The sequence below is a fragment of the Sardina pilchardus genome, chromosome 16, assembly GCF_963854185.1.
Source record: "Sardina pilchardus chromosome 16, fSarPil1.1, whole genome shotgun sequence".
Lineage (NCBI taxonomy): Eukaryota > Metazoa > Chordata > Actinopteri > Clupeiformes > Clupeidae > Sardina > Sardina pilchardus.
This window is the reverse complement of record NC_085009.1, coordinates 6,303,708-6,323,916: the sequence shown is the minus strand read 5'-3', so window position 1 is coordinate 6,323,916 and position 20,209 is coordinate 6,303,708. Positions and strand designations below refer to the sequence as shown.

The 20,209-nt window shown below is 43.0% G+C and overlaps 4 protein-coding genes across 4 annotated transcripts; 2 read left to right on the top strand and 2 right to left on the bottom strand.

Moving 5' to 3' along the window:
- Positions 1-1,578: 1,578 nt before the first annotated feature.
- LOC134060511 (transmembrane protein 252-like) lies at positions 1,579-2,623 on the bottom strand. Its single transcript, XM_062517240.1, has 2 exons — positions 2,346-2,623; positions 1,579-1,837 (listed from the first exon to the last, which is right to left on the bottom strand). Exons 1-2 carry the CDS (start codon positions 2,621-2,623, stop codon positions 1,579-1,581), a joined length of 537 nt encoding a protein of 178 aa, XP_062373224.1.
- A 2,741-nt stretch (positions 2,624-5,364) lies between these two features.
- smim15 (small integral membrane protein 15) lies at positions 5,365-6,551 on the top strand. Its single transcript, XM_062516340.1, has 2 exons — positions 5,365-5,476; positions 5,945-6,551. The coding sequence occupies exon 2, from the start codon at positions 5,999-6,001 to the stop codon at positions 6,221-6,223; it is 225 nt and encodes a 74-aa protein (XP_062372324.1). The 5' UTR covers positions 5,365-5,476; positions 5,945-5,998; the 3' UTR covers positions 6,224-6,551.
- A 257-nt stretch (positions 6,552-6,808) lies between these two features.
- ndufaf2 (NADH:ubiquinone oxidoreductase complex assembly factor 2) lies at positions 6,809-9,066 on the bottom strand. The gene is made up of 4 exons (XM_062516152.1): positions 8,856-9,066; positions 8,281-8,370; positions 7,863-7,903; positions 6,809-7,615 (listed from the first exon to the last, which is right to left on the bottom strand). The coding sequence occupies exons 1-4, from the start codon at positions 8,968-8,970 to the stop codon at positions 7,373-7,375; spliced, it is 489 nt and encodes a 162-aa protein (XP_062372136.1). The 5' UTR covers positions 8,971-9,066; the 3' UTR covers positions 6,809-7,372.
- Positions 9,067-9,781: 715 nt separating this feature from the next.
- Positions 9,782-19,673, top strand: LOC134060132 (arfaptin-1-like). Its single transcript, XM_062516745.1, has 8 exons — positions 9,782-9,958; positions 11,377-11,473; positions 14,628-14,718; positions 15,049-15,164; positions 16,594-16,815; positions 16,984-17,141; positions 17,629-17,803; positions 18,022-19,673. The coding sequence occupies exons 2-8, from the start codon at positions 11,387-11,389 to the stop codon at positions 18,178-18,180; spliced, it is 1,008 nt and encodes a 335-aa protein (XP_062372729.1). The 5' UTR covers positions 9,782-9,958; positions 11,377-11,386; the 3' UTR covers positions 18,181-19,673.
- The last annotated feature ends 536 nt before the right edge of the window (positions 19,674-20,209 follow it).

The window sequence follows — 20,209 nt, the reverse complement described above, 5'->3', positions numbered from 1 at the left end:
ACACTGGAAGTATTTGGTAATCTGCATCTCCAGTTAACCCTTGGATGTGATTACATGTGCTTACACAATGCATGTTCCTGTTTTATCAGTGTTATTTAATTGGGCTCAGACACCTCCAGTGATGTCCACGCCATTGTCAGATGTGGAAGTACAATCTCGTTGTGGCAATATGGTACTTTGTATCACACCGTAAATTAATCAGTGTTTTCACGTTTTGTCTGGGACTGGATGTCTTTGTACGTGTCCATAGATTTTATTGCGATATTTTGTTAAAGGATTGAATTGAGGTTAATGTTTAGCAGTGGCACAATTCCAAAGCTGTAAAAACATACAGACACAACACTTCCTATAACCACGCCGCTGGTCATTCATAAAAAGAGGCGGTGTCTCAAAGCAATCATGTCAAGTCATAGCCATATATAGGAAATAGCTTAGGCATTTATTGCTGAGGTTTTGTACAAACTCAAAAACACATGACACTGAACAAAAACAAATTTGCCATTGCAGTAACTAAAATGCATGCAACTAATGCAATGATGCAACATTGCATTTTGCCGTTCACAAATCCAATAAGCAACAGTGTTGCATAGTCCATGTTAAGGTTCTGAGAAGATTCGTTTGGTCATTTATGTGCACATATCCTTAGAACAGTCTGCCTTCATATCTGAAGTACAGTCACAGATGCTTAGGAAAGTATGGGCAGTTTCTCATGTGTAACATATCAGGCGATAAACATCAGTCTGAAGTGGTCCTGGTTGGTCCTACATCACATTCTCAGGGCAAAAAAACAAGTTCAGGAGGTTAGAGCACCCCCCCCCCCCCCTGCAGACTTCCTTCCTGCTATTGGCACCCTGTCCAAGTGCAATAGGCTAAAATGCCTAATTGAGCATTGCTTTTCTTTTCACACACACGATGGACCTTAATGTTCACCGACCACTGAGCAGTCTCTCTCTCTCTCTCTCTCTAGGTTGCAGAGGCTGCTTCAGGGCTGGTATTCCAGAATGCCGCCAGTGTAAACAGTTATCTGAGCGTAAACAAGAGAGCTGCGAATGCTTCTGTGCTCGCACTCCCTTCATCATCTCCTCCGTATACACCAGCTGCAGATGGGTCTGTTTCACGTCCCAAAACACCTGGCCAATGCACACAGGGGCGCGTTCCACGCTACTGTGTCACCGTGTCACTGAGGCCCAAACGCCACGTCCCTGACTGTGGGTGCCTCTCATTTGGTCTTTTATACATCCTCCCTTCCTTCCTCCTCGGGCCTCGTCATCCTCACTGATCTACATAAAGAATGATGGGGCGGCAACAATGGGATAGTCTATCCAGTGTTAGTTATAGATCAGTGGGAACGCCCCTCGAGGATCGAGCAGCATTGAGGATCGAGGAGAGTGTTTGAAAGCCACCCACTGTGGCTGACCCGCGCTTTGTCCGTGTGAGAGACACAAGCTCCCTCCATTCACATCACGTCCGTGTCGTAGGGATTTTGGGGCGCATCACGTGCTGCTCACCAGCACAGTGAATGTCGTTGACCTCTGACCTCTTGACTACTGAGAGGTGTGTCGCGTGGCAAGATTTTTTTTATTGGTGCGCTGTGCTGTTGTCGTCGTTGTGTAGGTGAGGCCGGGCCTCCAGGGACAGCTGGTCTGAGACCGGAAGGTTCTGGCTGAAAGCCTGCTGGTAGGACGGGGGCAGCTCGTGACTGAAGTCCTCGTTGACCACCTCCGAGCAGGTGAGGGTGTACAGTGGAGGGGCCATGCTCAAATATGCCTGGTCGATGGGGATGACCGTGTGGGATCTGGACTGTGACTCCTCATACGAAGGAGGGTAAAAGTTTGGCCTGCAAAAAAGACATTTGCACCAAAATGATGAGCAAAATGTATTATACCATATTGATACTAGTTGACTAGTTGATATTAGTTTATACTAATTTATCAAAACACCTTTGCACATCACAAATACAGACAGCTAATTAAAATGGCAAATATAGCACATGTGCTCCAAAGCTTTATACTGTATATCTTTTTAATAAAATGATGCATAGCATCTGCTCTGGAAAAGGCAGTGACTTTAAATGAATTAACCCAAATGATTCCAGTTATGAAAACAGCGTTCCAAATACTACAACAACATCAGGCATTTTCATCTCAGAAATGGTCTGATTGATCAGGAAAATCATCTATTACATTATGTAGAATAGTAAAATAGTGCTGCACATATAAAATACAGTAAAAGAGCATATTAATGCAGATTCACAAGAAAGACAACTGGAATCAAAAAATTACTGATACGGAATGCGTGACAAACAGTAACTGATACTCCAACAACTACCCCCAGAGCGTCCTTACCTGTCCACTGTGTAGACATACACCTGGCTGCTTGGTCTCCTGCTTCCTCCCCGCCTGTACAGGTTGGTCTTCAGGCCATGGATGATGGACCAGAAGGCGCCTATCAGAAGCAGTAGGAATCCACACGTTACGAGCAGGTACGCAATGATGGCCTTCACTGAGGAATCGCTGCCGGGATCCAGAGACTTGACGTAAGCCCCCAGGCAGATGAGGCAGAAGCCCGAGAAAAGGAAGACCAGTCTGAGCACTGTCCCCAAGCGCGTGCCTTTGTCCATCATGGTGGTGTCAGCAAAATTCAGTGGACACTCAGTGGAATTCAGTTGACTGAGCTCAGTGGATGAGCTGCTGTTGGTCTGGTGGTAGACAGAAGACAACTAGTGGACTGAAGATGTTTGGGAAAAATGCAATATGCATTGATACATAAGATTCCTCAATAAAAAGATTTGAACGGTCTGGCAATAGACTGTGCGGTCTGTGCGGTAAAGCAGATCTTCCTTTCCCGTAATGGTGATGTCAGTGTGCCGGGCTTGTCAAGTAACATCAGTTTTATGCCATCTCAAGTGGGTTGTAACCATAAGAGTCTAAGCATGGTGTGTTGTTCATTAACAAGTTCCCACCTCGATGGATCAGTGCTATCAGTGAACTGTGGGCAGTAAATGAAGAAACAACAGTTCATTTTGCCAGGCAGTCTGGAAGTTGTTTATGATAAGCCTTGCGGGAAAACAAAATGGCATGCCTGTCTGGAACATAGCACCTACCGGTATGTCACCTTTCCCCAGGTGTGCTAGTCAATTTGTTTGAATTTCTATTTTAATGGGTTTCCTTTGTACACTTTGAGGAGAACATTATGTGGTTGCCATCGTAATACCAGAGAAATTCAGCTTTGTTACCTTTAAAATAGTTTTGTTAGTTAATATTTTTTGTTAGTATTATATTGAAAACAGAACTGACATGAGGAGGGGGGAATTGACATGGCATCTGGTATCTGAGAAAACTACAACTTCAAATATTACATTTTACCAAGTTAAAGCATGTTTTAGGATAACCCTCAAACTGATCTGTGCTTTTTCAGATTTCAAAGTCATGTGCAGTAGAAAAAAGCACATCGAAAACATAGTGAAAGAATATTATATTGGTTATTCCAGTCCATTATATTTCATATATCATATATCTAGCCAGCTAACTGAAATCACTCAGTGCCTGAAGATAAGTTTTAATAAAGAATGAAGTCATTACTGTTCATTCATAAAGAAGCGGATGTTACAAATATGTCACAGAGAATGAAAAGGTCAGCTGAGCATGTGATTGACAGTATTAGCCATTGAGGAACACACAACACAATGTTCTTAATCATGCATTCTTAGTTTAGGAAAGTAATGCCATTTCATTTCACATGTTTGTCATATCTATTTTTAGTTGCCAAGTCTTTCCCATTATTGCCTCAGAAACGTAATATATGACAATGAGATTAGATGATGTCACATTTAAATCTGCTCAGGAGGTGTTTGGCAAAAAAATAAAATAAAAATGGCACAAATATACTGTAATAATGATCAAATAATGCATCCATTACCATCTATATTATCTCATACACTGACTAATTAATATCCATCAATGGTCCATTACATGTTTTTGAGAATCTAGGGCATGGATTCTAATTTGTGACGTCTTTGTTTGTTATTGCTTCATTTGTCATAGGCCTATCTTGATCTTGATTATATGATGGTTGTATCGAGGACTCTTTTTCTCTCTCTGTCTGTCATCGTGTTGCGTGTTTGTGTCTACTTACACGTTCAACACAGGTTATTTTGGTGCTCCTTTTTGACTCTCAAATCACCTTTGCCATGCAGAGTGCACATGATAAAACAAATCCATCCACCGCTGACCTCTTCCTTTGAAAAGATGCTATGTCAAGCTTTATGTAAGTTCAGTGCAACTTTAACTGTCTGATTGTAAACTGTAGACAATCTCTTCAAAATATGATGGGCAAAGGTCACCATCCAAGGTCATCATTCTACTCTCCCTCTCATTGTTATCTCGTCCAAATGCTATGCAGGCAAAGTCAAGTAACTAATTTTTGATATCATACATTTTAGCACATTTATCACAATGCTTGATTGTTTAGTGCCCCCAAACCGTGTGTAAACGAGATGGTTTGCAGTGATTTTTTCTCAATGATTGCCGTATAAAGTTATGAGGCAACAACCGTCCTCAAAATCTCAAGATGATAGACAGAACAGATAGAGAAGGTGATCTTCAGATAAAGATATAGAGATGTTGACAAGCCTGCTGTCTGGGGAGTGGAGCGACAAAACTGTTTCACTGCTTGCGTCATGTGTAGGCCTATAGCATGACATATGGCATGCATAACCATATGAAATTATAAAATGGCAACACAAATCCCAAAACGTTTAACTGTATGAACCTCCTAACTGTTATGCTGTGTTATGATGATGATGTACAGTGGAATAACATGTGTAAACTATATACCCTACACATAATGCATGAAACTTGCATTTGAAAACAGCTCACATGGCATGAGTTTATGAATGACCAGTCAACTCTGAATGGTTCATTTTATTTGAATGGATCAATGATCACTGAATTGATATAAACGGACATGGTATCACAAGGGGAGATAAAGGTTTATGAGCCCTTATGACACGTCAATTTTACCAGTGCAACGAACCAGACATAGACTAGTTCTTGCAGGCTTTTTGACATATATTGTTAATGTGTTTTGAAATCAATAGGCTATTGATCACAAACACAATTGCGCACGCGCGCACACACACACACACACACACACACACACACACACACACACACACACACACACACACACACACACACACACACACAAATAAAAAAAATAGAGAAACATACACACAACTCTATGTTCATCTATTTTTGTTAAGGAGTTGGGTAGGGTACAACAACTAACCGCGTAACAACACCTGCCTTTTCTAAAAATCTCTCCATCCGTAGGCCTACTCCACAGCACTAGACGGCGACAATGCAACTTTGTTGTAATATTTTGATTTGTTGTAGTCGAGACAAAAAAGAAAGGGAAGTTATCAACCACTCTCTTCCGCGTACGGGTGTCTGGAAAAGGATTTGATCAACATCAGGTGATTTTCTTTATTACATTGTGGTAGATCTACATTTAAAGGCAATTAAGGTTAGATCCGTATAACGTATAGTTGATAGGCCTAACTGCTAATCCCGCAATGTACTGCGATCGCTAATCTGACGAAGATTTTGTCGACAGTTACACTAGCTAGCATACTAAGTAACGTTAGCCTTTAGTCACCATCTAGCCTTGTCAACGTTGTCACCCACCCATACAGAAAATGTTACTTCTAACGTTAGTCGTCACGGAAAGTCATGCTGAACATAATTCACCCTCTCTAGATTAGGTGATCTCTACGGTCAACATTGAAAACATGAACAATGGTTTAGTGTATGGTTATTTTTTTGGTGTTGACACATGTTAACTTATCCAAGTTGCATTCCTTGTGTGTGTGTGTGTGTGTGTGTGTGTGTGTGGCATACTGTTATTAAAGTTGTTTTTTTTTTTTAATGTTATTTGTCAACAGTGTTCCATTATTACGCTTTTCCACTGGTCATTGGAGAATACCTCTGTGAAGACGATGATTGATCTGAAAGCCTGGGCGGAATATGTGGTCGAGTGGGCTGCCAAAGACCCGTACGGCTTCCTCACGACGGTCATCCTCGCCTTGACTCCCCTTTTCATAGCCAGCGCCCTGTTGTCGTGGAAGCTCGCCAAGATGATCGAGGTCAGGGACCGCGAGCAGAAAAAGAAACAGAGGCGACAGGAAAACATTGCCAAAGCCAAGAGGGTCAAGAAGGATTGAGCGTGCCTTGCAAGGGATGAGATGCGGTGGAATCGGCCTACTGTCTCGCAGCGTCCCACCCCGCTCTTCTGCGTGGCCCTCCCCGGGAGATGGAGGACCAAAAGAAGGGTTACTTGGGAGGCCTTGGCTGCCGTTACGGCGCAGAGCATGACCGCTCATGCCTTGGAACTTCTCGGCAAGAATTTTAAGAGAGAAAAGTCGTTTGATACGGCGGCACAGCACTGCCTCCAGTCACTGTAAATGCAAATGCATTTTTTGGCATTCCATTTATTAAATAATTGCTGATTTTTTTCATTACTAATAAATAATTTAAAAGTGTTTTTTAAAACTGTGTGATGCCATTTGTTTCATGATCCACCTTTTCTGGAGGACATTTGGGCTACCTTCTGACAAAAATGAGGGAACATATCCGCACTGATTTCATAAAGGAACATAAGCCGTTATTGTTATTCAGGTAACAATAATAGAACGGATAATGCCATTTTTACCATTTACTACTTAATATATCAAATAGGGTGCCATTCTTTCAGGCCACAGAAGTCCCGTTACTTTCATCTAATGCTATACAGACAGACAGACATGAGCTATATTTCCTTTCATTTTATTTGACAAAACCAATCCAGCAAATCATAACTTAAACATTGAATGTTTGAACACACCACACATTCATTTCTATGAAGGTGAAGCATTTGTTTTGATGTAAATGAGATACATTGGGGTAAAAGGGGGAACAAAATCAAAGAATATAGAATATTCATAATATCCCATTCACCTCTCACTCTCTGCTGTCTGTCCCACTGTCCAGCACACACGCTGGGACAAGAAACCACAGCTGCAGCTTTACAAAATGCCTTTCCTTAAAACAGTATCAAAATATGTGTTGGAGTACGAATCCCGTCCACATCAGGATCTGCACTTAAAAAGAGCAGCATCTGGATTGGCTCCTCAAATACCGTCACTGTCCCACCTCTGCCTGATGAGAGAGACCACTACAGTAACCGACCCATCCTAGTTGCACCTCGTCATATGTAAGGAGGTAAATAGGTAAGGAGGTACAGTTCCATTTAGTGCTAACGCGACTAGCGTCCGTAAGGCTTCACAATTCCATTTGAGTCGGGGGGGCCAAAGGTGGGCATGCCTCGGTCTCGTTTATTTCTTGGATCCCGGGAGCCAGGACCCTGGCTGGAAGGAGCCGCCAGTGCTCACTGGATCTTCAGAGGCCTCTGGTTTGCCAAACGGGGTGGCGGCGGCGTGGCCTTTGGCCAGAGTCAGTGCTGGTCGGGCTACAAGTCCTTCCTCGTACTCCTTGGCCTGCAGAGCCAGGTCCTTCTCCTCTGCCTCCCGTGCCTTCACTTTGATCTCCACCCTGTAGCGCTCGTTCTTCTCCAGCTCCTGTGCATGTCCACAGACAAACGAAGGAAAGAATGTACTTTTTTTTTTCACCAATCTAACAAATATTTACAAATACTTTCATGCTAATTTGAAGTAATACATGACAGTTCCTTTTTTTTACTCTATTTGAACTGATTATAGGGATTGTCCAACAGGTCTCCAGAAATCAACATTTCTAGTCTTCACTATGAACCATTGTTGTAGTACAATAGCTTAAGGACAACATTAACAGGTAATAATTGCATACCTCAATACTAGGGGGAAGCTTTCGGCGACCGCGGATCCATGCTGGAAAGAGCGATGATTACATGGGGAGAAAAGAAATTGCTGATTGAAAATCTGTGCAGCATAATTCATTCCATGCCATGCCATCTTACAAAAACAGCAACTGTCATTGTTCCAAGTGTAAGTACAAAGACAATGAAATGCAATTAGCGTCTAACCAGAAGCGCAAAAGTGCAACATGAACAGTATAGACAGGTAGTGCAGAATAAACATTATTTGACACATGGTGCAGTGTCAGTATATAGCTAAGCAAGTGGTATGGTTTACAGTAGAGATATGTGCTAGTTAACATTGAAAGAGCAGAATAAACATGAACAAGCAGTATGAATATGGATCATAGAATATGGATAAGCAGTGTGAATTTTGGAAGTGAACATTACCATCCCATTCTGAGGGTATGTTACCCTCTACATACTCAAATTCATTTGGGTTGAAGGCAATCATCATCCTCTTTGCCCGTACGACTCTTCCTGAAATTCAGAAGAAAGTGTTATGATCATAGGAGGAGTGAGTCGATATAGCCCGAAACAATTGAAACAATCGAAACAATTGTCACCCCTGCCACTGCGTTTATTCAGAGAAAACCAGTGAGGCCCCTTTCACCCAAACGTTACTCAGCAATTCAGTGAAGGGCGACTTGCAGACAGATAAGCTCTCCAGGTATTAGCTGAGGCATTAGTTGGCAATAAGGTGACTGTGAGGTAACCTTAAGTCTGTGAGAGCCTACATATCAGACGTAAGCTATCAATCACACTCTTTCCCCTATGACCCTAATCTTATAGACTGGTGCGTAACAGTCTAAGAATAGCAAACAAATAGAGTCAGAAATGTGTGATGATGGAAGTATACATTAAGTTCACATTGGATGTTATAACGTTATGTCAGATAAAACTGTTACAAACGTACAGCTAGTTTGTGTGGGAGAACAGTGGCTAAGTCTGGTTGCGTAACTCACCTGTCCATGTCTTCTGTTCTGGTATCATATAATACTTATTCCCAAGATGATCTGTTCCCACGTGCTCTTTGATCACCCCAAACGTCCTTCTCAGTATATTAGCAAATCGACTCATTTTCACGTAGGAATGCGCATAAACTCACTGTTGAGCCGTGACCTTCTGCAACAGAGTAGTGCAGCCGCACACCCGGGCAGCCGACGTCAGACTGACAACACATGCAAACCCAACTTCCGTATGAAGCCGGAAAGCTGTCAAAATAAAAGTAATTAAATCTGATATGCGACCAGGCTGCTGATATGTTTTTCAGTGAAACTATAAACTGAATATAATAATGAAAACATTAAATGAAAATATAAATAAAAAATTATAGTAGCTACACCGAGTTAGAATATTTCCAACGCAACATAATATCATGCTTATTTCACAATAATGTCTTGTTTGATTCGTCAAAGTTCAAAACACTAAATAATAGAAGGCTTCAAAAATAATGTGGAAAGTATAAAGACTAGTGACAAAACGGAAAGATACAACTTTGGCTCAATTATATTGGTTTATATAAACCTTGTTGGAAGGCTATTCCAAATATAGGTGCAGTTTGTCGATCACTCTATCATCATTTTTTTTATTATTATTATTAGCCACGCAGCGAAGTGGAGGGATTATTGCTTTGAAGCTATGTGGCCTACGTGAACATGAGCATTTCATTAACAATTAATTCGATGTAAAACAAACCTCTACATTGTGTTCACACCCACCCCGATCTTAAATATTTTACTCCTGTAAATTAGGCGATTCGTTTGGTTGACTATTTTCAGAAATGTGAAGGACTTGGCATCCGAATGACTGGAATGTGCCTCAATGCACACAGCGTTCTTTTTCGTCACAATTCTGTATGGTCTAAAATTCTGTGCATGTCCCACTCTCTTCCGGTTTGAGAAGAAAGTTTGCCCTGTGTGGGGACAAGTTTGACCTGAAGTTGCGAGGCAATCAGGGCGTTATCTGCAGCATAGTATTGGACAAACTTCCAATGAAATAGTGTACAAGACGTCTTATTTGTTGTTATTTCGACCAAAGATTTCAAGAGGAGCTCTTTGAGCATAAGGTAATGCCAAAGCAATCCAAGCAATCGGGGGCGTTGTTTAGCTTTAACTTCAGGAGTTATCATCGCTAATGTAACCTAATGTAATCATAAGCAGGGGCAAATACGTCTATCAGCTATGTTAATTATTTTGGGTTAGAAGTTCGTGGCTACAGTTCTAGAAAAAAAACGAGGTTTTGCTGGCAGATAGGCTAAACTCTGAGGAAATGGCAGGGGGTCTTTTGACTTGACTATTGTCGTTTTAGAAATGGTTTGTTTCCGATCAGTCAGCGTTTGTATTTTGGGGTGTTTCATTAGGATAAGTTGGCATTGGTTTCAGGAAAACATGTCAAACTACGATTCACAAATATCAGATACGTGTCACCAACCCTCAAGTGTTGTAGGATTGCCTTAGCTGAATCGTGTGATTATATGGCCGCTTGAGGGCAGCAACAGCCCAGTGTCATTTGTGCACAAATGTTACTTCTGCCATGGATTAAAGGCAGAAGTACCAGAAGATTAAAGACCTCTGTTATTTTAGCCCTATTCTGGTCATCCTTTGTCTTTAATATTATTCATGTTTAAAACAACCGTATGACCCAAATTGCAGCTTGTTGAGTGATTCTGGTGTGATTTCAGTAACTACTTTAGACAAGTCCCAACAGGATTCTGTGCAAGTTCCAGATAAAAGATGTGCATGGGTTTCATTTTTCCTCCGGAAAGATGTTATGTGAACTGCAAATAAACCAACCACCTAATCTGCCAACCATAGTTTAGTTTCCTGCACCACAGCACTGATCTAGAATGGCACACAGGAACAGACTGCCCCACCTTCTTTTCAAACAGGTGGATGTGGTACAGTTGTGTCAGTGATCTATCAGCCCTTAAACCAACATTCTTCTCTAGATTATCATCTGTCCACATGGGTAAACAGTGAGCAATCAGCATGTAGGCTATCATGACTACCGAGGCTTGTGGTAGATGTTAAACCTTAAATTCACACCTTGATTATTTGCTGTTGACACTTTATGAAGTTTTGTTAACTATTGTGTAATAAGTAAGGTATTGACATGGGCTGTCTGTACTGATTGCAATGTCAGTGTTCCCAGTGCTACCAGCCAAGTACATGGAGTCTGTTATTGTGTCATTGTGTGCTTCAGGATGTTTTTTTTTTATATGTGCTCAGACATGTATGTCTGTCATTGTTGTTGGCCTCATTTAGCGCTACTAGGCTACATTGTATGGAGAAATCACAACTGAGCAATTGTGCAAAGTATAAAAGTATAACCCCACCCCCACTCTCTCTCTCTCTCTCTCGCTCTCTCACTCTCTCTCTCTCTCACACACACACTCTCTCTCTCTCTGTATTCATCTCCCATTCTCTCTCTTTCTCACACACACACACTCTCTCTCTCTCTCCCTCTCTTCCTCTCTCTCTGAAGGCCCAATAGGATGGATGAAGCCCAAAGGCGTATGCCTGCTGACTCCTCCCCCTCCAGTAATGGTCGAGATGGAAGTCATCAAGATATGTTCCAAAGGGTGAGTCCACAGCTATTTCCAGGTGGAGGGGGAAAAAAAGTATATTGTCATGTTCTTTTACACTCAGCCACTGCAAAGTCACCTGGCCCATATCACTCTCTTCTATCTCACTCATGATGTCAATTCGTTAGGTAATGAGTAAGTGCTCATGTAGCCAAACCCTAACCGGCATGCAGCCGCTGCTTTGTTGACTGATAAGAGCGCCATTGTGTACCTCTGCCAGTAATTATTTCATTATCTAGAGAGCGAGCTGTGCAATGATGTCATTGACCTGTGAACTCCAAGCGGTGATCAGTGTTTGATGTTAGACTTCCTCCATCGTCCTGCGCTTCCTCCTCAACTCTCGGCCTTCTTTCACATCCTCACTCTCCTCGTCCCTGCGCTGTGCAGACTATGCACAAATGTGGAGAGACGAGTCAAAATGGTGTCAGTGCTCTCCTGTCGTGCTTATTTTGTTGCACAGTGCGGGTGAATGTGGGTGTGTGTTTTTACATTTGTCCTTTTATCAGTCGGTACATTTTTCTACCAGTCATTGTTTGACTATGGCTTGCCCAAGAGGAAGGCGCTGGAAATTGGTTGTCTTCACGTCTCTGCTGGGAAAGGATGAGCGGTCATTAGCACAGATACAATGGGGAGGCCGCCGTCATGGTTAAAGCGTTAAAGCTGTTGAACTCTGACCCTTTACACTGTACTTCTGCCCTTCCCATGCCCCTCAGGTGTGTGTGTGTGTGTGTGTGTGTGTGTGTGTGTGTGTGTGTGAGAGAGAGAGAGAGAGAGTGAGAGTGAGAGTCTGTGGGTGTATGTGAGACAGACTGAAAGAGAAAGAATGTTGACAATGTGTGATGGAGAGAAAAAGAAATCAGGTGTGTGTCTCTAAGTGAGACAGAGAGAGAGAGAGAGAGTCTGTGTGTGTGTGTGTGTGTGTGTGTGTGTGAGGGAGAGAGAGAGAGAGAAAGAGAGTGAGTGATGACGCATTGGCGGGGTCAGGTTGGACGCACACACACACACGGGCCCTGGGAGGCGAGCTGGAGGCCCACTGTGCCAGCGGCGGGGGAAGTAATGAGAAGTGTCAGAGAAGGCAGGGGCCTGATGGGACTTCAAAGTGGGGCTTAGTTCTCAGAACCGGACCCACGCAGGAGACGGGCACCGGAACACCGGCAGACAGGTCCGCACAACAACACAGGGAAGAAAAACAGAGGAAGTGCTGGATGGGAAAGAGGAATGGAGGAGATAGTTTATGGGTGGTTTATGACTGCTTTTATGGCACATATTCATAGCTCCAGCTTAGCACTCATGTGACAGACATATGTTGTCACACTGAAATGGTAAAGGCTACCTTTGAAAGGTGGGGGATGGGGGGTTGGCTGGGGGGGGGGGGGGGTGCAATAAGTCCTCTTGCTGTAGTCTGTGGGCATTTGTTTTGTGTGTGTGTGTGGAACACCTGTGGTCATTTCTTTAGTGTGCAATTATAGCTCAAATAGGTGGTTGCATGCTCAACGTGCCTCATGGCTAATTGTTGTTGTGCACAATTAATTGGCGGACAAGAATATGATCGATTCCGGCCCGTCCTTTCGCTCACTGACATTGAGGTCTTGGTGACAAACCTGCTGAGCACTGTTTATAGAATGGACCCACTGGACAAACAGTACCACTAGTTAGTGGTATATTGTATTCAGTTTAGTCTTTCTGTACTAGTCAGAGTTTATGTCACAAAGAAGGGAAACTCACCTTGAGTCGTAGTCATCTAGCATGCATTGTCAGGGTTTATGTCTTAAAGAAGGGACACTATCTCACCTGTTTTAAGTTGTAGTCATCTAGCAGGCATTTAATAGAATAGTCGACTAGACTGGTATGATGTTTTTGTGAGAAGCCACTAGGAGATTGTTCGTTATCATGCTCCAGTGTTGTACTGTGAGATAACCACTCCGTGGGTTGTAGGCTAAATCTGTCTCTCTGATGTGATGTTTGTCGGCTCCTTTTTCACGGCTTTCATCTCGCGGGCGCTTCTAGAACCTTCACCGCCATAGCATGAAATCCTCCGTGACATCATAAACATGTGCGGGGAGAGGTGCGGTACCTGTGACGCTGATGCCCGATGGCAGTCCCCGTGGGACGGGATTACGGGGGGACGAGAGCTGCTCCCCGCGCTGACCGCCTTTGTGCGCGTCCGTGTTAAAGTAATTAAGTCATCCCCCGTGACAGGGAGCCCCTTTCGTCTCCTCTCATCATCGCCACGACCTCCGTGACATCCCCAGACATGGAGCCAGAATGGCTTACCACACACACACACACACACACACACACACACACACGCTCACTCTCTCTATGTTTCTTTCTCTCTATTGCTCTCCCATTTCTCTCTCTCTCTCTCCTCATGCATCACCCTCTCTGTTTCACACTCACACATATACGTAGTATATGTTTGCCCCATACACATGAATGCATAGTCACCCATATATGTTATCTAATTTCTTCTCTTTGTCTGAGGAAGGGCTAACGCCCAAAACGTCACAATATAAAAGTGTTTATCAGGAGCTGATGGTGTAGTGGGCTTTTCTCTTTGTTTCATTTGATATCCAGTTTGTCCAGCACCCAGTGTTTAGAAATTGGATGTGCGTGCTTTGCTTGATTTTTATCTTATTTCTTCAAGCATATTGTTTTGTGTAAACTGACACAGAACCATATGCGTGTACATATATCCCCTTAGTAAAACCCTGGAGTCTCTCATCCATGCATAGTATTGATACAGAGATGTTGTAGCTTGTCAGGTTGCCTGTTGTGTCAGATACTGATGTCCTCTGGAAGGCTATGTGGCAGTTGATAGACAGGGTCAGGGATTGTATTGAGAGGTGAGTACATTAAAGAATCTTGGTGTCTCTTTCTTGGCCTCCGTCTCTCCGTCTTGCTTGCCACCCTTCACAGTAGGTTATCCTGAATGTGATGCCATCATGCCAGTGTTTTTTTCCTCTTCTTTACACTGTGTGTGTGTGTGTGTGTGTGTGTGTGTCTGTGTGTGTGTGTCTGTGTCTGTGTCTGTGTCTGTGTGTGTGTGTGTGTGTGTGTGTGTGTGTGTGTGTGTGTGTGTGTGTGTGTGTGTGTGTGTGTGTGTGTGTGTGTGTGTGTGTGTGTTCTGTGTGTGTGTGTGTGTTCACAGGATCTAATGCGTATGGACTCAAGCTTTGCAGGCGTCACACACAGTCCAGATTCATCAACGCTGACGAGTGCAACTCCACAGCTACCCGAAGGTAACCCTGCTCTTCCAGACTGCACCATGATACTTCACTGCACAAATACCACAACATGTGTCGCGAATCTCTCTCTCTCTCTCACTCTCTTTCTCTATCTTTCTTTCTCTCTCTCTATCTATATATATATATATATATATATATATGTGTGTGTGTGTGTGTGTGTCTGTGAATGTATGTATACATGTGTGTGTATATATATATATATATATATAATATGATCAGTTCACAAGTTCACTGTTGAATAATGACCAGTAGAGTTGATGATTTTGCTGTGGGCACAACGTTGGCACTCTCCGTTGTTAATTCTGGCGGCCGATGCTCGTCCAGGTCTGGCGGTGCCGCATCCCCACAGCGGCGGCCCCGTCGTCATCAGCGATGGCCTGCGGAACCCCACCGTCGAGAAACTGGAGCGGGTGCGCAAGTGGAGCATCAACACTTACAAGGTGTGAACAACACAAACAGCGAGAGAGAGCTCCAGTTCCTGGGCACAGGTGACAGTGCATCAGTTTTTGCAGTGAAGAAAAGAACCTCCGTTTGGCAGTGCTGCCTGGGAGCAAAGTGTAGAAATGATAACGTTGCTTAGTCATGCGTGGCATTTCCATTTTGAAAATAAGGGGGTGTTGAATTACATTTGAGAAAATTGAGGACCAAATGAACCTGTGTGTTTATGAGCGTGTGGGAGTTTGTTTTGATAGGCTGAGAGGCTGAACCTGGTGTGTTTGTGTGTGTGTGTCTGTGTGCATACTATGTGTGTGTGTATGTGTGAGAGAGAGGGAGAGATTCAAAGCTGTGTGTGTGTGTTTTTGTGTGTGACGGCGTGAGTGTGTGTGTGTGTGTGTGTGAGAGAGGAGAGCGAGCGACATTAGCATAGTGCGTGTTAGCATGTGAATGTGATGATTGATGCTCACACCCCTGCAGTCTGCTCCAGCAGCCCAGCGTTCTGTCTCATTAATGGCACCGCTAATTATAGCTGGGCTCATTATTGCTGCAGTCACACCATCTTCTACACTGTCCTCTCTCTCTCTCTCCGTCTCTCTCTCTCTCTCTGCCTCCAAGCGCCTCTGATTTTTTCAGTTTCTTTATCTCTTTTCCTCTTCTTGCCATCCCCCTCTCCCTTCTATTGATTGGTCTCACTTGCAATTGTCTCGACTCTGCAGATTTGCTACATTGAATTAATTATAGAACCATATATTCATATTTCTGCCTCTCTCTTTCTCCGTCTTTCCGTTGTGATGTTATTTCTCTTTTCTATTCTATTTGTTTTTTCCTCTTTTGTGTACTCTCCTACCCTCTGTTCTTCTCTTTGCTCTATGTTCTCTCTCTCTCTCTCTCTCTCTCTTGTGTCCGTGTTCTATCGGCCTATTCTTCTACCCATATTCTTCACTAGATTGCCATGGATCTGTCCACATGGGTGAACAGTGAGCAGTCAGTACTGTATGTAGGCTGCTGTGGCTACCGTGTGAGATTATTATTTGTACCGTAATAGACCTCTGAAGTTCGCCTACAAAAAAGCGACCATCTTTGCCCATTTAAGGAGATCCGGTATCTTGAGATTTTTTCTATGGGAAAATAACATGGGGATTTGGAATGATCACACCTGTTAAACTCTCGCGGGGATGACGAAATCGGAAATGCAGACGTTTTCCTAAACACACTTTTGAGCTGCCTTCGAGTCGATACTTTGATCTCCGGCAGAACAGAGAGAGAGAGTTGCTACCCAAAAATGCCTCCTTCATGTACTGGAGAACTTCAGAGGTCTATTGAGAACTTGTGCAAATTATAATCTCTTTCTCTCTCTCTCTCTCTCTCTCTCCCTCTCTCTCTCTCTCCCTCTTTCTCTCTCTCTCTATCTCCCTCTCTCTCTCTCTCTAGTGTACCAGGCAGATGGTGGCGGAGCGGCTGGGACGCGGTTCTCGCACAGTGGATCTGGATCTGGAGGCCCGCATAGAGAAGCTCAGAGACCTGCGCAGTCGTTACGAAAACGTCACTAAGCTGGCGCAGACCCTCGCCTCGCAGACTTCCCAGGTCACACAGACTCAAAGGCTTCTGGGAGATGTATTTGCAGACCTCAGCATCAAGACCCCTGAGCTACACGTGAGTCCTGCATTAAATAGGACTAGATTCTTCATAGGTTATTTAGGTCTCCCCAATGTTCTTCTTGTTTTGATAAGACATTCACTGGGTATCTTGATTAGCTTATAAATTAGCTTATTTTCATTGTTATTACTCTCTCTTTATGTTTATTTTTGTTTCTCCTCTCAGGAAGAATTTGGTTTCAATGCAGAGACTCAAAGATTCCTATCCAAAAATGGAGAGGAATTGCTGAGATCCATGAACTCCTTCACTGCCGGCATGAACACTTTGGTCAACCAGACCATTGAGGACACCATGGTCACTGTGAAACAGTATGAGAATGCCAGGTAAAGCCAAGCTTGTTCACACTCCCTGAGCACACAACAGACTTACATGTAAAATGAATCAAATTATGCACAAACTATTCACATTTACACCTCTTACAACTTATAGTGAGATCACAGATCAGAATTAGAATCAGAGTTGGTGGTACTTTTGTTAAAGAAGGATTTATCTCAGTGAAAAAATAATAACAATAAAAAAGTACTATTTGATATTATATTATATTATTAGAAGTAAATGTCACACACACAAGGAATTTGGCTTTGGCCATTGATGTCAGTACAGAGGAAATATATTATACCCAATATACAATTGTTCAATAAAGACAATATAGAAATGTTGATTATGACACTTATTTTGTATAATCCCATAGACACACACATAGACACACACACACACACACACACACTCACACACACACACACACACTCACACACTCACACACTGGTGAAATCTCTGTAACTCTAACTGGGATTTGGGCGTCCCCGTTAGGATTGAGTACGACGCGTACCGCACAGACCTGGAGGAGCTGAACATGGGCCCACGGGACGCCATCACCATGCCCAAGATCGAGCAGGCCCAGGCCCTCTACCAGACGCACCGGCAGAAGTACGAGAGGACCAGGGACGACCTGTCCATCAAACTCAAACTCCTGGAGGAGAACAGGGTGAGGGGGAAAAACTTGGTTCTATGTCTGTCTGAACGTATTCTACTAGCCTTTCATGTATTTACACTACCACTACCACGTGGTGTTATTCAGTGAAAGAAATGTTTTAAAAGTACTTTATTGCTTGAAAGAGGTGTTTTCCCCACCATCCCAAGAGTGTGTTTGCTCACGCCTCCATGTGTGTGTGTGTGTGTGTGTGTGTGTGTGTGTGTGTGTAGGTGAAGGTCCTGCAGAAGCAGCTGATCCTGCTGCACAGTGCGGTGGCGGCGTACTACGCCGGCAACCAGCAGAAGCTGCACCAGACGCTGCAGCAGTTCCAGCGCAGGCTCCGCACGCCCCCCGACACAGGCCTGCAGTCCTGGCTGGAGGAGTGCTGAACACTACACTACACCCCCCTCTTGCCTCTCCTCCTCTCCTGCCCTCACCCTCCTTCATCGTGTCCTCTCTAATCCCTCTATCCCCTTCACCCTGTAATCATTTACTCTACTGGTTGTGGACACACACCTACAAACACACAATTACGCACACGCACAAAATCAAATACAAGCCTATGTCCACACACATCCTTTTTTTGCTTTGTTTTTTTTTTTTTTATTGGAGAAAAGTTTTGGATGGGTAGTGGGCTGATGAGTAAGGGGACTTGTTAAGACCAAAGTGTTGTGGAAAGATCTGTGGAGAAGAAAAGTGTTGTGGAAAGATCTGTGAAGAAGAAAAGTTAAGGGCTTCACCATCTGTAACTTAATCTTCCTACCTAAATGGGAGATGCGGATGGGCCAGTTACTTGAGTGTTGCTAATGAGATTTTGTTAACCTGTCATACATTTCCATGGCAGCACATTGTAATTGAGATTATTGGTGATCATGTTCATATTTATTTTGTTTCTCTCCAAATTAGTCACAGAATATGATGTTTACAGTGTACCATATGCCTTATGTTCCAAACAAATGACCAAAGAAGCTGCTAAACCCTAATTGAGTACAAACTAGAGCACGTACTGCAGTACTCCAGTGTTGGGATTTCACTGCGCATTAGATCATCTCAGAGGTGACCTTTATGGTTCAGGTGCTCAGGTGTTTTTAAACAATAGAAATAGTAAATCTGACTGTTTCAGTGATTCAGTGGTCACAAGACTTCTCTGGTCAAATCGAAGTGAACCTTAACCTGTGGATTTGTGTCTGTAGCTGACCATTCATGTTATCCCTGTCCCTCAAAACATTCCTTTGTGTATTGTTAAGATGGTTATTTGTATTCGGAGTTTCCAGGCAGTTATTGTACATTGTAAGTACTATAGTTACTGAATGATATACTCATTAAAAACATATTGGTGTAAATTCTGATACAGCCAGTAATATGTAACGTCCAGAGGATGTGCCAAAGTGTTTTCCTGGTATGCCCTCTGATTTGTGCCTTATATGTCTCAACAGTAATATGCAAAAGTACTGGTGTATGCATGCAGGAGTCTAACTGTTAACCTATATTGTTGATGATGTTCATAGCAAGAAAACGTGAACAACTCTTCATTTTCTGTGCTCATGTACATTCCAATAGTTGCCAGTTCTCATTTTACCTCAAATAAGCACCAAACTATTATGGGATGTGGCAATGAAAATACAAATGTTTACTTCTTGAATTATATCCAAACAAGGTTATTGTAAAAAAAAAAAGATCTCTACCTATTTGTCCATGTACAGATACACATAAATGAGTGTGTGTTAATGTAATGAGTATATGCAGTGTGTTCTGTATAACATTTCCATCTATCGCAATGTGGAACAATTAAAACCATTGGGACCACCAAAGATGTTTCTGTTTTGAACACCCCAAGTTTATAAAGCAACTTAGTTTACAGATGCTGTGTAATCACTTTACATTAAGAAAGCAGATACCTTGCTTTCACTGTGTAGAGAGAGTGAAATCAGGTCACTGAATGGATTATTTTGTCATGACCTCACAGTAGCATTACCTGCATTTCCTACTAGCTTACAGAAGCACAAAGTGTTTGTTTACTTGGCAACAGTTACAAGCAGAGAAAAATTGGGGCAATTATCAAACAATGGCCACCTACAATATTCTTCTATTTTTATGGTAATGTTTGGCTATGCACTGTTCTCTGAAATACTTTCAAGGTGGTCTGGGAAATTGGAGCAAAGCTGTTCAATTCTTCAGTTCCGACAATGAAGTACAATGGGTTGCCATAGTTTTCCCATTGGTTCTGTGGGCACAGCCACATTGGTGATAGGGAGCCCATGGTATGGCAATAAGATCACGATTCTTGTGTGTCTAGGTGTTTGACGTGAGTGTAAAAACATGATGCCTTAAAGTGGCTGGCAAATAAAGTCTCTCCATCACCACAGTGGTGTTCCAGATCATTCTAAAATCTCTGTATCTGTTGCTCACTTCCTCTCA

Coding starts and splice junctions, on each gene's coding strand:
- LOC134060511 (XM_062517240.1), bottom strand. CDS start 2,623: ATGATGGACAAAGGCACGCGCTTGGGGACAGTGCTCAGACTGGTCTTC. Junction 1,838..2,345: donor TATGTCTACACAGTGGACAG/GTAAGGACGCTC, acceptor TCTTTTTTGCAG/GCCAAACTTTTACCCTCCTT.
- smim15 (XM_062516340.1), top strand. CDS start 5,999: ATGATTGATCTGAAAGCCTGGGCGGAATATGTGGTCGAGTGGGCTGCC.
- ndufaf2 (XM_062516152.1), bottom strand. CDS start 8,970: ATGAGTCGATTTGCTAATATACTGAGAAGGACGTTTGGGGTGATCAAA. Junction 8,371..8,855: donor AGAACAGAAGACATGGACAG/GTGAGTTACGCA, acceptor TCTGAATTTCAG/GAAGAGTCGTACGGGCAAAG. Junction 7,904..8,280: donor CATACCCTCAGAATGGGATG/GTAATGTTCACT, acceptor CGCTCTTTCCAG/CATGGATCCGCGGTCGCCGA.
- LOC134060132 (XM_062516745.1), top strand. CDS start 11,387: ATGGATGAAGCCCAAAGGCGTATGCCTGCTGACTCCTCCCCCTCCAGT. Junction 15,165..16,593: donor GGAGCATCAACACTTACAAG/GTGTGAACAACA, acceptor CTCTCTCTCTAG/TGTACCAGGCAGATGGTGGC. Junction 16,816..16,983: donor TCAAGACCCCTGAGCTACAC/GTGAGTCCTGCA, acceptor TTCTCCTCTCAG/GAAGAATTTGGTTTCAATGC.